General features: G+C 41.8%; 1 protein-coding gene across 1 annotated transcript in view; it reads right to left on the bottom strand.

Annotated features, from left to right (window-relative positions):
- Positions 1-8,164, bottom strand: part of LOC308299767 (voltage-dependent N-type calcium channel subunit alpha-1B-like) — a gene marked incomplete at both ends in the record, with an annotated part of 244,047 nt that extends 235,883 nt beyond the window's left edge. The window contains 2 exons of the mRNA XM_080743555.1: positions 5,030-5,135; positions 7,878-8,164. Coding sequence (XP_080599681.1) covers positions 5,030-5,135; positions 7,878-8,164 — 393 coding nt within the window. The remainder of the gene's footprint in view (positions 1-5,029; positions 5,136-7,877) is intronic.
- Between the last annotated feature and the right edge of the window lie 7,907 nt (positions 8,165-16,071).

Genomic DNA, 16,071 nt, shown 5'->3' with positions numbered 1-16,071 from the left:
AATGCATTTCAATGAGCGTGGAGCGGTTTCATGCCAGTAGAGGATTTCTGCAAAAAGACGCTCCATTCTCATTGAAATGCATTGACGGAATGGGGAATCCACTCACATAGGTACTTTGGTGTGGGTGCAGCCTGACGCTGTATAAGTCTACTCCACTACATCTCAGAAGTAAATATTGTACTTTTTTTACTCCACTACAATTATTTGACGGTTTTAGTTACTAGTTACTTTGCAGATTTAGATTATCAATACAAAAACATACATTGATCAATGATAATGTATGCCTTATTTTATACTTGTGCAAACTGTTGGCAGAAAATTGCAGATCTATAAACGGTGTACGCTTGTGGTAGCCAGTTTTAGCAAAGATATTTAATGTGGAACAAAAAATACACTAGTATAGACCTCTGAAGGACTCTGAAGGGCTGAAGTAGGCTTAGACATGAACTTAGGTACCGTACTTAGTTTTTGTACTTTACTTGAGTATTTCCAATTTCCGATTTTTTACTTTTACTTCTACTCCACTACATCTTGGATCCAAATATTGTACTTTTACTCCACTACATTTATTTGAAAACTTTACTTGTTACTTGTTACTTTGCAGATAGAAATTATAATATTATAAACATACATTAACCACTTCAGCCCTATTTTATACCGTGGCTATTTGAAAATAGCCAATCTACAAGTTGAAAACGTGTCGCGATCTGCTATTTTTCAAACATTTTTGTACTTTTACTTTTGTTATTTTAAGTACATTTTGATTGCGACCAAAGGTCGCAGTTTACCATGAGAAATGTCACAGCTTGCCTTCGTGTAGACGTTAAGCCGTGTGTGTACACATTTTTACAGTCTATGGGTTGGTTCCCTTGACACATCACTGTGACATCACAGGTGATATCACAGGTGACATCACCTATGTAAAAGTCAATATATGGGTATTCCCCAGAATCCCTTTTATGCCCACATATGAAGATCCCTGATGTCATAGATATATATCACTGGCCAGATGGCCAAGACATGGCCCATATCTGTGTGGCTGGTTCAGATAGCGATCTCCATGCATGGGCATAACATATATTGTATGTTGTGATGTCATGGGAACCACTCTAACAGAATCCCTTTTATGCCCATATATGGAGATCCCTGATGTCATCAATATTAAGCCCATATCTAACAGGACTTCAAATGGGAATGCCCATATATGGAGGAAGACAGCCCATATCTGTGCGGCTGGTTCAGATTGGGATCTTCATGTATGGGCATAAAAGGGATGTACGATATACAGTACATATATACCCAATTACCCATATAAGGGTAACGATATACATCACTGGCCAGATGGCCAAGAATTGGCGCGACCTCGCCCTTTAGGGTGACGTCGCATGTCGCCCTGAGGCATCTTACTAGTACCAATAGTAGAATTCCAGACTTTTACTTGTTACAGAGTACTTCTACATTGCAGTATTGATACTTTTACTTAAGAATTCTTGGTACTTTTCCCACCACATACAAGGTTTCAATAACAGACAGCGACCATACTGTATGTGTTCATTTTTACTGGTACTATTGTATTTTGGTTGAGCCACTATGTAAATCAGCACTTAGTTTACTATTATGAAGGAGCTGTCGACATAACAATCCTTACGTAATGGCTGGGCTGGAGGGCTCTCTGAATAAATGAATAATGTTGTAGATAGAGGCAATGTGTTATCATCTATTATGAAGACATCTAAAATGCTTATGAATTATATATCGCTGCTGTCTGGCAGAAACCTTGTATCTCCAATTTTCAACTTTTTTTTGTTAGTTTTTAGTTTTTTCATGAATGAATGCACTAATTTGTCACTCAAGAGTGTCGCACAAAAGGTGCATAAATAGACTATCGACACTTTTGTAGATCTGCCATTTATTATAATTTACTTTTTTTTTTGGTTAAGAGAGAAAGCGATCAAGTCTGTGTGGAGGTTTTATCAATAATGAACCAAAGAAAAGTATTAACACAAGCTTGGGACTAAAGAATAATAGCTACATATGATCCATTGGAAAACAGGTTATTTTCCCATTTCCTGAAAAGTAAAAATTTTGTATATACAAGGTTTTCACCCAGCAGTGGCATAGGCTCCATCTACAAGGGCCTTTGGAGGACAGCGTGGGAACTCCCTGACGATTTTAGTGTCAAAGACTTGCAATGGATCTGAAATACTCTCTAATTATCTCCACTTACAGCCTGCGAGTAAATAATGGTTGATTCCTTCCTTGTTCTAATTAAAAGGACGCTTGTTCCATTGCAATGTCATGGTGGGGGAGGTAGAGACGGCAGCATTCTGGGCAACCCACCGCGCTAATCACTTTCTCAGGTGCTACCTTTTGTTTCTTTAAACAAGACATGCTGATGCTGTATCTCAATTAGAGAGATCATTAGGTGGCCCTACAGCATACATGGGCAACTGGCGGCCACATGCGGCCCCCACCTTCACTTGATGCGGCCCGCAGGTTAATACCGGAATACTGAATATATTATTGATTTCAGCTGTTACAATTCCAAACATGACCTGCTTTAATTCCGTCAGTCTATATTAGTAGCTTAATGACTAGTATAGTAGTATTAAAATGTCTTTTTTTTTACGTCCAATATTTGCATTTAGGTTCATAAAGCTAACATGACTATATATAACTAAATGCATTTGAAATTAGATAAAAATGTTACATTTCAGGATTCCAATTCAAAAACAACAAAAAACTATTCAGGATTCCAATTCAAAAGAAGCAAAAATAGACGATCTACAAGCTCAGTTCTGCTATTTTTGCCTCTTTTGTATGAGATACTAGAATGACAAAGTAGGACGTAGAAATATGCAATGTGGCCCTCTGGAGTGAAGGTGGAAATATAGTGGCCCTCGCCATCATCAAAGTTGCCCACCCCTGCCCTACAGTATATTGCTGCCTGGTATGGAAACTGCACCGCCCGTGAACAGTGGGCAGTGCAAATACCCCATGACTGGAGGCTCCCTTTCTGAAAAGAACAAAAATGTATGGAGCTTTCACAACATTACATTACATTACAACTGTTCAGTAATGTGACAATAAATGAAAAAGTAGTGCTTCTAGAGCATTGCAAATACCTATAGTTTTAAATGTTAGAAAAGTACATTTATTTACCAATATTTAGTTATTTGGTTTGCTAAATGTTCGCCCCCATATATTTTGTTGTATGACACATTTTTAAAATAGCTCCAATTCACTCTAAACATCTTTCCTTTTTCTTCCTTCTCCAGGCACTTCCCCAATGTGACTCCAAGACTGAGTTAAATCAACTCAAGAGGATTTTACCCTCCATGCTTCGGTTTATTCGGTTTCCTTTCTGTCTGGTTTAGCGGCAACAAAGTGAACTGGCAAAGTTCAAATGCTGGTCTAAGCCGAGCATGTGTACGTGCAGCTGGGGGAACATGGAGCGAGCGGAGGGGATCAAAGGCAGCTTACTGGGAGGCTCCACTGACTTACGGAATGGGAACACGCAGAAAAGACCCAGACTCACACTGCCGAACACAGAGGGTGTCCCAGACACTAATGAGGGAGGTTGCTTTTCCTACTTGGTCCATTTATTTAATATAAAGCCTTGGGAACCATCAGTTCCCAAACCACGTGGCCCACAGGAGCCTGTCCACTGTTTCAGTAGCACGAGGCGGCTTGATATACAATTACGTTCTCCAGCCACATGATGGTCAAGTACACCCCCTGGACAGGATTCTAGTAGAGCATGTCGCAGGGAATTCCAACAATTGATGCTGAGTGCCAAGCATGGAGGCATTGGTTACCATTTTATAGTCTTTGGTGTAACTCTTATAACTCTGCTGGGGATTGAACCCCCGACCTCCCAGTCTCAGGGCGGACACTAACCACAAGGCCACTGAGCTGATCAACTTTATCTATACCAGTGGTTCTCAACCTGTGGGTCAGGACCCCCCGGGGGGTGCATCAAATTGTAATCAAAACTATACAATAAAAACTGGTCAAACATTGGCCAAATGGTCAAATAATATAAGGAGGCAAAACATTAGAAAATAGCTACAGTACAAGCTCAACGCCTCGCTTTATTTGTGGAACAGATCCAAACTAAATGTAATGCCTCAACTCCTACATTCCAAGTGCTTGTCGGGGTGGGGGTCTCCACAGTTCAAATATGATTATTTAGGGGGGTGGGGGGTCACGTCCTGAAAAGGTTGAGAACCACTGATCTCTATACCCCAATGTAAAATCCTGAGCATTCATTGGACTCTGAGAATGTACAAACGGAGCCAAACGGACCTGACATTCTCACTCTGTGTTACAAATGGGTAAGGGGTCCATTTGGTTCCATTTGTACGCTGTCAGAGTTCAATTAACCCTGAGGATTTGGCTGTGCAGTTGGAAGTGCTGCGGTTCAGTGGCCCGCCTCTCTAGTCGTACCACTGGGATTAAGGGGCCACTCAAAGTCAATACAGAACAGGGTGTGTGTGGGGCTGTGCTACACCGAGGGAAGGAACACTAACTCTAACAGAGCAATTGGCCCGATGGGCTCTCTCTCTCTCTCTCTCTCTCTCTCTCTCTCTCTCTCTCTCTCTCTCTCTCTCACAGTGGTTCTCAATCTAACGTTTAAGTGTACAGAGGGTATCTGCACATTTCTAAAGTGACAATTTAAGGACTTTAAAGACCTTTTTAGTGCCTCTGGTCAAACATTGGTCAAATTGCCAAACATTAGAGGCTGAAATTGTGAAAATAGCCGATCTACATGCTCACAACGCCTCACAACGCAAGGCGTTGTGAGCATGTAGATCGTCTATTTTCACAATGGAATAGATCGAGTCAAACTAAATGTAATGCCAACTCCAACAATTCCAAGTGCTTATGCAGGGTGGGGGATCCCCAGTTCAAATATGATTATTTTGGGGGTCACGGCCTGAAAAGGTTGAGAAACACTGCTCTAATACATGTTGTGAAAGGTTGCTTGGAGTAAGTTATGTGTGTGAGTAGGTTTTGTCTCCCTTACCAGGCGTTCTGACATCGGTGTCTTGTCACTGGCTGGTAGATGCTGCTCCAGGGCCAAGACGATGCAGTTGGCAATGATGGTGGCCAGGATCATGTACTCAAACGGAGTGCGGAGGTTAAGGAATATATGCCTTAAGAAGTGGTTTAAATCATTCAGTTGATATCAAATAAAACAATGATAAAATACATATTAAAATTGCAATCTGTGGGCGCCTGGTGGCCTAGTGGACCAGGCGCATACCATATAGGCATTGCCATTTCGGCATCAATGCCTGACGGCGTCGCCGGTTCGATTCCCGATCCGGGTGACCTTTGCTGCATGTCACTCCCTGTCTCTCCCCCATTTCCTGTCAGTCTACTGTCCTATCCAATAAAGGCAAAAAGCCCAAAAACAAATCTTAAAAAAAAAAAAGAATTTGCAATCTGTAACTTTTATCATGTCCTCCTACACGAGATCTGTGTCCTCTGCGCGAACACCAAAATGTCAACTGTTGAGCTATAACAGAGAGCTGGTTAGGGAAGGCCAGATATTTCCCTTTGCATTTCATGCAATACCTCTTGTCAACCTGTAGTAGTCGCTGACCACAGTATCTAAATGTCTCAATATAAGAGCAGAGTGTTTAATTGCATTAAAGTAGTATTGCAGATTGGTTCAAATAACATATTATTCACACACAAAAAGTTATGGATTGTAGCATTAACCAATGAAAGCTATATGCTTAAATATACTGTATACTATGATCATCGAATGAGGACACTGGCTGTGATAGTTTAGAGCAATTTAAGCACTTTAGGAAGTGGAATTACTGTCGTCAGTGCACAGTGAAGCACGTTGAAGAAAATGTTGGTTTCTGTCTGTGTATATTAATGATATATCATGGTGTAGGCCTACTTCTACTCAGACATAGTGTACTTTGTAATGAAAACAGCCTTTCTTTTCTGCTGTGCGGAGGAAGCCCCTCTGGAAAGAAAATGGCTATACTTGCGCTCAAGATCTTTCCAGATGGTTGACCACTTCAATCCATTTTCAATGGTTGTTTCATTCTGCGATCCATTTTACCCGGGTCATTCCCCGAGGGTCATTTCCTTTTGTGGAACTCTGAATTAAAAGGGAATATATATATAGGGAATTATGGCCATGAAAGACCATTATCTGCAATACGTTGCACATGTCATGATGAGAAACCCTATAGTTCCGAATATAAAACCACGATAGGAATTTGCTGACAAGTGTGAATGAATTAAGGCTTTTTTCTTTTCTTTTTTTTTCAGTATTATGTGATGTATTTAATTTGGACAGTTAACTGTGAACCGTGGCGACCATATTATGAAGTCATGGGGGCAGGGCTACATTGATAGGCGGTATTATTATTAATATTACGTTTCAGGGAGGGCTGTTCTCACTGTCGCCCACACACACTAACTGTCTGGTCGCGTTTGTCATTTCACCCTTTAGTTGTCCAGCCTAGAGGGTGGCGTGGGCGACTTCAGTACCATGGAGAGCTCATGCACAAAAGATACTGGAGAGCTCTGCGTTTACATGCGCACAATACACTACACTACAATACAAGTTAATATCGAAATATTCCAGACTCTTCTACCGTTTCTAGCAGCTGGAATACAAACAGGATGAGACATAGCTACATACAAATACACGCACCAGGGCATAATGTAAATGGAGTAGGCTACTGTCTGTAGCCTACTTGATTATTATCCCGATTATTAAGGGAATATTGACATGCATGTGACGTTTTACAACCTCAGAGCAGTCTCTCCAAGTCACTGCGCTCACTTTATCATACAGAACAAGCAAGCAAGCAGTGGGCTTTGAAAATAATAATAACGATCGAATGTCTTTGCTGTGCGGTTAGTTTTGACTTTTGACGGCCTCGTTTGTTATTGGATAACGCAACAACAATGTTTAATCGGTATTAATTTGGCTATGCTTGATTTGCCTACATAGCCCACATTGTTTAAAGCTGACATTTTGGCTGAAAGAACTTCATGGCATATTTCAACCTGAAAGCCCATCGGGACTACTGAATGCCAGAATTGTTTAGCCTATTTCACTATCGCGTGCGCATCAGTTGCCTATAAAGGCGAGGAGCGACAGGTCCCGACCCGTTCAGTGAAGTGAATCGCAGAGAAACAGAGAAATATAGACTAAACTAGACCACACTCGTCAAAATAAATGGTTATAGCCTGTTATGAAAAATAGGATTTCCGATTGATTACAGGCAACGTTTTTCAATAGTGTTCCTATTATGTGTGTTTAGCCTACTTCCAAAAAAGGTCATTGAGATTAATACAAACATAGCCTAAATCATAACAGCTTGTTTTGCCCTTGGTAGGCTACAGTAGGCCTATAGGCTATTGCAGTAGTTCTCAACCAGTGGTCCGGGAACAACCAGTGGTCCTTGAGGGGCTTCCAGGTGGTCCCCAGCTAAATGTTGGAGAGTTGTTAACCAAATGGACCCTTAATAGATCTTTAACTCTAGAGAGTGTAAAATGAAACCAAATGGAGCCTTATGGTTTCATTTTACACTCTCAAGAGTCAAATTATTGTTAAACATCTGCATTAGTCTACTTAATCTACAAGAAGTCTACACAAATGGAGAATAGAGGACTCGTTGGTAGCCTACCAACATCACAATGGTACAAACTGAAACTCTTATATAACCATAACAACATATTCAACGTTTTGGGTCTGAGTTGAGGCTAAAAAAAAGGTTTTCTGAATGCATGGCCAGGTTCAGGGACCACCTGCAATACCTCCGCAGACCACCAGGGGTCCGCGGACCACCAGTTGAAAGCCCATGATATTATATAGGCTTATTAGGGAAGGATATGGCCATTCAGTGATTCGCTTTGCATACTTCCTTATGAGATTGTCCTCCCTGAAGATGAACAGGGAGCGGTTGACGGTGAGACAGTTCTGTTTGACGGGGTTGGGGTTGTATATGGCCATGGTCCTGGCTCTCTGAGCCATCGACTGCTTGTACATCCTCTGACCGCCCGGAGCGCCGCCTCCAGGTCCACCGCCCCGGGCTCCACCTCTGCCGGCGCCCGGGCCACCCCTTCCTCCGCCGCCACCTGGTCCATAGCGGCTGGGTAGGTCTTCTGCGAAGCGAGCCATTCTGGAAACAACGCACAGATCCAACAACAATGAGGAGAATCCACACTGGCGTCAGTGAGAATGAGAGGATCGAGACGCATCACAACAAACACCCCAAAAACCACGCAGCTTGAGCGTTAGTGTGCACGAAGAAGAGGCTGCGTTTGGAAAGAAATGATAATAGACAACATTGCTCCGGTGAAAATGTGTTCTTCGGTCCTGTCCGTTCACTCATCCTCCGTGAAATAAAAAGAAAACGCGTAAAACAAAGTTTAGGTGCCAAAACCAAAAAGCCCAGTGCGTGCGCTTCAAAAAATGTTGTAGCCTACAGACAGTTCACTTAATGTAGGCTATATTCCTTCAATATTAGCCCGGTTCCTCGTGGGAAATGATGACAACAGTCGGAAGGGGGGAAAAAGCATGACAAAAAGCTTGTCTCTGTTTGGTAACATCATGCCAACGTCAAAAACACCAGTTGAAAGTCAGTGCCAGAAACGTCAGTCGAAATTATGACGAAGTCGGAAAGCAAATCTGGTTGGCTCCTTTGGGTTTCAACTGCCACATATAATAAAAAGAACAAACCAATCCTCGCTCTATCCGACGCATTGTCCACTGCTATCTGCTTGCCAGTGCTTGGTCGCTCGCTGGATGGGGCTTCAACATAACCTTCAGTGGTCACAATGAGCGCATGTGACCAAGGCGCGCCTATCGGTTGCTGGAGCGCACCGGCTGTGGGCTGAATAGGCTGAGAGAGACTGCACGCTCGCTAATGATCAAAGCCCTGGAGCCCAAACCAAGAAACTTGAGCATGATTCACTCTTTAATTCTGCACCGACAAATCGTTATTAAAAAAAGCAGTTTACTGAGATGACATGTCGTCGAACTATGGCTAAATAGCCTACAACATCTGTTCTTAGCCCGTGCATATTGTGATTGTCTCTGTAAATAAAAGATGCCCAGGAAATATTTTGTAAATCCAGACGTATTTCTTAATATATCTCCCCCCCCCCCTCCCTCCCTCCCTCCCTAAATTTAGAGTAGACAATTATTTGTATCACTTTTACTTCCCAATTTAGTTATGCCAATTGATTCCTCCCCACACACATTTATGTGTTGTCTCTGCTGTTGTATCCTACTGACTCACCTGCCAGTGAGGAGCCCCCACCAGGAGGACATATTATAGAGCCTTGTCCTACTCCACCCGCCCAGCACTCCCTGCTGACAGGTGCCGCCCCAGCCTATAAGAGTAGATGCAGCGACCAATGTCACCCTCTCTCCGCCCAGCTTCCCTCCTCTGAACACGGTATTGTGCTCGTGTAGACGCTCGACAAAGCCAGATGCACCACAGTGGATTTAAACCCACAACCTCTGTGGTGGTGTGCAAGGACTTTTACCTCTGCGCCACCCGAGCGCCTTTTCTTTGTATATCCTAATAGATCCAGAGCGGACATAAAATGGCAATAATGGTATGGCAGACAGATTGTGGTCCTTTGGTTGAAAGCACAGGCCAACAAACACCATCTTTATATGAACCTTTTAGGTAGCCCAATTAAATTAACAAGGCGAGGTAAACAAACAACCCAAATCACATACAGGTTTCATCATCACTCAAGAAATCATTCTGCATTCTGTTGACTGATGGTGAGATCAGTGTCCTTGGTGGTGTTACACAACCATGCCATTCAGCTCCTTTGGTCCAGGGATGGTTAAGACCAAGGCCAAAAGGGACCAGTGCCCAGGGGGGCCGCTGAGCTCCAGGGGTCCCGAAGCGCCTGGTGATTAGAAGCCCCTGCCCGTGCACTAACCTTGGATTTCCCAAACAAGAATGTTAAAAGAAAACTACCTTTAAGGTTGCCTTTAACTCACAATATATTAAAAATCGGACTTGATATGTCATATCAGAACAAGGTACCTCGGCTCACGGCATGGTGATGGTAGTGACGAAAAATAGCAATCCAGGACTCTTTGGAGGCCCTGTAATTGTAATGAGTGGACTTTAAATCCCTTGTCTTTATTTATTTGGTCGGGACAGTGCACATTGATGAACACAAGATCGGTGTGATACCTACATGATTGATGAGCAAGTGTAAATATGCCGGATCTATTCCCATCCGTATATAGTCCCCCAAAAAACATGAAACCATACAGACATTACACTGAACATAACTACGAAACATCATAAATTGACAACACTCAAGATACATTAACAATCAACAATATAACAGAATTGGGTGTCCTGAATATATAGGAAAACACTGCATTTGCAAACCAACCATTGATTCATGCACAGTCATGAGGCAAGTCAAGCAGTACGCCCTCACCAGTCACCACTTAATCCGTCTGAGTCAGACAGCTTCCAAATGATGACATTCATCACGATCCACTAACAGGTACTTAACAAAATAAAATACACTCCTACTCTAGTGACCATAAAAAAAAAATTACATGTAAATTCAGCATTAATCCATTGGAGGTGACTCACCATTTCTTGTGTGCACCATTTACTGTATCTCAACGTGGGTGTCTGGGGACCACCAGAGGTCCTTGAGGAGGTTCCAGGGGGTTCCCATAACATCGTTAAGACCAGCATGACTTAATTTACTTAAGTTAGAGAATGTATAAGAATTGTTATTATGATCATTGCCTGTTATCTACCACATCAATATGCCTTGAAATTCTGGACACAATCTAGATCTATATCAGAGACAGAGACTAAACCTCGTCAAAATGGGGGTCCAAGGCTATCATGTCAACTAAATTGGGGACATTGACATGAAAAAGAACCACTGGCCTAGTAGGCCCTATATCCACTACTTGACCTTATTTTTGACTATGTCCCAGTCTTCAAATCTGAGATGATTTGACCGAGCAAACAGCGCTTCATTCAGACACAAGTTTTAACAAAGGCACATTCACAAAAGGATGTGCCTTTTTGGAGCGGTGAGCTCCCAACAAAATGTTTTGATTTATTACGATACTGGAAGTTGAAGTTGTTAAGGTGCAGTTTTATTGAAGTTGTCTAATACTATGCTGTACTTTTTTTTATATGTACTTTATTTAGATGTTAAGTTGTTTGTTTAGGCAGATGCTACCGTAGGTCTGGTGAGCATGTATTGATTTTCTTGCCACTTTATTCATTTGACCATTTACCCTTGCTGGGAAACCGCTAGATATTTGACAAACTGATTCTGGTCTAATGAGGTTTTACATGACAAAGTTTCATATTGACTGCCTTCATTGCCAGGCTATGTAATAAATGGACAGGAAATCATGAATATAGGACAATGTCTGTGTTAAACAGATCAGTTGTGGTCAAAATGTTCATTGTAAATAATCTTTCTCTTGGGAGCTGACACGCAGTGTACCGACTGCAGACTTATTTTACTTCTCTAGTGTACAGTATTGTTGTCCAGCACCTGTACATGTGGATGTGCGTGCATCTCCTTAGACCAGGGATGGGCAACTTTGATGATGGAGAGGGCCAGTGCCACTATATTTCCACCTTCACTCCAGAGGGCCACATTGCATATTGTTACGTCCTACTTTGTCATTCTAGTATCTCATACAAAAGAAGCAAAAATAGCAGATCTAAGCTCAAAACGCATCGCAGCTTGTAGATCGGCTATTTTTGCTTCTTTTGAATTGGAATCCTGAATTATTTTTTGTTGTTTTTGAATATGAATCCTGAAATGTAACATTTTATTCTAATTTCAAATGCATTTAGTTATATAGTCATGTTAACTTTATGAACCTAAATACAAATACATTGGACATAAAAAAAAAAATACATTTTAATACTACTATACAAGTCATTAAAGGAGTAGTTCACCCCCCAAATGACTTTTTTTCTATTGATTAGTCATGCCATGGAGACTAGAGTTCAATAATATTTTTTGGTTTTGTCGCATTCCTAAGACAAAAATGTGATAACAATACATTTACCCCCATTCGTTCCGGATGGTGACCCGTTTCGAAACGGGTCACCATCCGGAATCAATGGGGGTAAATTTACTCGAATCAAATTTTTGTCTTAGGAATGTGACAAAAACCAAAAAATATTATTGAACTCTAGTCTCCATGGCGTGACTAATCAATAGAAAAAAGGTCATTTTGGGGGTGAACTACTCCTTTAAGCTACTAAAATTGACTGACGGAATTAAAGCAGGTCATGTTTGGAATTGTAACAGCTGAAATCAGTAATATATCAATATTTCAGTATTAACCTGCGGGCCGCATTAAGTGAAGGTGGGGGCCGCATGTGGCCCCCGGGCCACCAGTTGCCCATGTATGCCTTAGACTCTAGCCAAACTATTCAAATCTATTCCTTAAGTTGTGTTCTGTTTAATCGGCAACAAACTAGCAGTTTAGGAACATTGAGAAGACCACACCACACCACACTGATTTTCTGTGCAAACAAACAAGAAACACAAGGCTAATGTAATTATTGAAGTTGTCCAATACTATGCTGTACTTGTCATTTAGATTGATTGATTGATGACTTTGTTAGAGGTTTGCATAGGAAAAGGTACATGACAGTACAGTTCACTGGTACAAGCTCAACCAAAATGATTAACACCACAAGAAAGCATTTGGCTTGTTTCAGTTGGGGTCCTTAATAGTATAGTATGTTGTTTGTTTAGGCAGATGCTAGGCCTGATGTTTACCTGGTATTCTACTGTACTTTATAGCATGTATTGATTTTCTTGCCACCTTATTTATTTGACCATTTACCCTATTGTTTGTTCATACCATTTAGAGTACTCTGATCTTGCACATATAAGTCCCTCTGGATAAAGTGTCTGTATGCTTCATTTGTGCCATCTAATTATATTAGTAAATCAATGGAACAGGGCTTTGAGAAGGAATGACTGTACTGTACATCAATACTGTCCTTCATGCTACTTTAAACTGACACTCTGTCAGAGTTAAGACACGTGAGAGCAGAGGACAGGACAGAACCACAATAGTGCCGTGTCAGGTTATGTAGTGTGTGAAGCAGCAGTTGTTCTCAAACATATTCATGTCCAAATTGATGTAGGCTATATGCATTTGGCCACAGACCCCCTTTTGAAACGATTCTGTGCCAGGGATCCCCGTAAGACAGGGGTCTTCAACGTTTTCAGGCCATGGACCCCTTAGTTGAGAGAGAGAGATGAAGCAGGGACCCCCACAACCTTTTCATAGATTCCATATAGTTTCATCGTTTGACAGCACAATCATCAGTGTATTTTGGATTCATGTCAAGTTGTGTTTTCAGATATTTAACCACTTGAGCCGTCATTACCTAATAAACTTTACCTTTCACTCTGTACTTGGTCTGCTCTTTTCCCCCTCTACAACAAACCTCTTTGCCAAAAATAGCCGATCTACAAGCTCACAACGCCTCGCAGATCTGCTATTGTTGTAAGATGTGTCAAGTTTGTCAAACTAATTTCAAAATAACAGATCTGTAAGCTCATGATGCACTGCATCGCGACATGTTATGAGCTCGCAGATTGGCTATTTCCCCCCTCATTGCTGGGAAACCGCTAGATATTTGACAAACTGATTCTGGTCTAATGAGGTTTTACATGACAAAATTTCATACTGACTGCCTTCATTGCCAGGCAACGTAATAAATGGACAGGAAACCATGCATATAGGACAATGTCTGTACTATCAGCTCTGGATGGACATTAGTATAATAAACTGGATATTACAACAAATAATACCGTCATAATTTGACTAGAGTAAATACAAAAAAGGTAAAGGAAAGGAATACATGAAAAAGCAACAGAAAATGTTTCAGTGGATTGTTGAGAACGATTTGTGGCATGACCCAGTGTCATTCATTATGCAGCCTTAGTGAACTGTGGCCAGCAGTGATGACAAAGCAAGCATCTCCCCTGCACGCATGCACCATTCACACACACACACACACACACACACACACACACACACACACACACACACACACACACACACACACACACACACACACACACACACACACACACACACACACACACACACACACACACACACACACACACACACACACACACACACACACAGCATGTGATTAATTTGGAAGTAGGCCTATAATACCCATAACATTTTGTCCACCATCCATTGTGCACACTATCCCTTTATCATTGCCTTGCCTTCTATCATATATGCAGGGCCACAAATTGTCACGCCAGCCTAAATGTGAGGTTTGGATGTTAATGTAGCGCTAATCTTTTAGGACAGGCGTGGTTGGCTCCCATCATTATGCTATAAATGCTTCTGCCAGGATTGTGGAAGAGATAGGCTGGCTTGGGAGACCGATGTAGAGTTAATGTGCGTTGTTGTTGTGACCAGGGGCGTCACACCAAATTCTGGGCCCTGAGTACAAGGATTCACTGCAGGCCCCCCATGAATGTTAACTATTGAAAAAAAGCAGATCTGCAAATAGCAGATCTTGTAGATCTGCTATTTTTGAATGTTTCTGTCAGTGGTGCTCAAACGTTTTCATGTCAAGGACCCCCAAGATGATATGTATTTGGCCACGGACCCACATCTCAAAATATGTCGTTCCAGGGACCCCCCCAGAAGCAAGATTTGAGTTACAAATGTTCGCTTTAAAAGTACATATATTCAAAGATTTTGCACACATTTTCACGACTTTTCCAAAATAGTAGATCTACAAGCTCGCAGTGCGGCACTCGGTGCCGCGCTGTGAGCTTGTATATCTGCTATTTTTCAATAGTTAAAGCATTCAATAATAAAGGCCCCTCCACCTTGGGCCCTAGTAACTCAGTCCAAACCTTGTGACGCCCCTGGTTGTGACAGAATAATGATGGCAATGTAGGCCAGTGGTTGACTTCTCACTCAGAGTGGTGTCCAGGTACCCTCCCTCGGGGCTCCTTGAGGGGTTCCCCAGGGTGTCCCTCCCCCAGCTAAAGGAGACCGTTTAACCACAGCCTTGAGCCTTGAGCTATATTTCAAAAATAGTTAAAACAGCTACAAGCTTACAATGCATAGTGATGGAATGCTTTTTTATGTGCCTCCATCAGGCCCAAAACATGGTCGCAAGAGTGAAAGTATTTAGTATTTAGTATAATTTTCACCTGCTAGAAAGTAGTCCAAAAAGAGAATGTAGGCTTGTGTATAGGAATGACTCACTGGGTGCCCACTAGACACTTCTGTTCTAAATCTAATCTAGAAAAAACTAAGATATGAGTTGAGGGTCCCTGCCATGGCAACAGATTAACATCTACAGTAGTACAGTATGCCTTTGTCCAGATGCACAAGGATCCATCTAGTGGCTGTCCAGGTGTACTGCAATTAAATGTATGTTTAAAAAGTTTAAAGCGATGATGACGACGTGGATAAATAAGGGCTTCTGTAATCGGTACCAGAGCAGTATAATCAGAGAGTGGTGTCACCGAGGGGTCCGAAAATGAACTCGTTACGTCACCCATTTCAGCTCTAAAGTGATGCAGCGTCGCGAATATCGGCATTTTTAGGTAAATATACAACATTAGAACGGTTTTAAAGTATTTTACAGTGACAACTAAAGTCTCTGTAATATCTACTTGGTAGACTACTATTGCCAAAAAACGATGTAAAATAACATGGTTAATAAAATTCGAATAAGATATCAGGAAATAACCTGTGATATTTTTTCTTTCATTTGTCTGAATCGATTATTTTTATAAAGGTCAAAGTCGTTAGGAAATGTTTTGAGCTGCTGCTCTCATTCATTTAGCAGACTTCCGGTTAGATATTTGTCACTATAGAAGCTCCTCCCGAGCCGCCATTGGACTCGCCCCATGAAGTGAACGTAGTTGGCCTAACTCTCCATTCTAGGGCTCTGATCGGTACTAACTGACATTCTGACCACTCCCGTAGCACACGCTGTCCACAGCTATTTGCTGCAAACGCCCACCTATCAAAACATTATT

The sequence above is a fragment of the Nannobrachium achirus genome (genome assembly GCF_963921795.1).
Source record: "Nannobrachium achirus genome assembly, chromosome: 15".
Taxonomy (NCBI): Eukaryota; Metazoa; Chordata; class Actinopteri; order Myctophiformes; family Myctophidae; genus Nannobrachium; species Nannobrachium achirus.
Note: the sequence above shows the minus strand (reverse complement) of the source record. Positions and strands in the feature narration are given on the sequence as shown.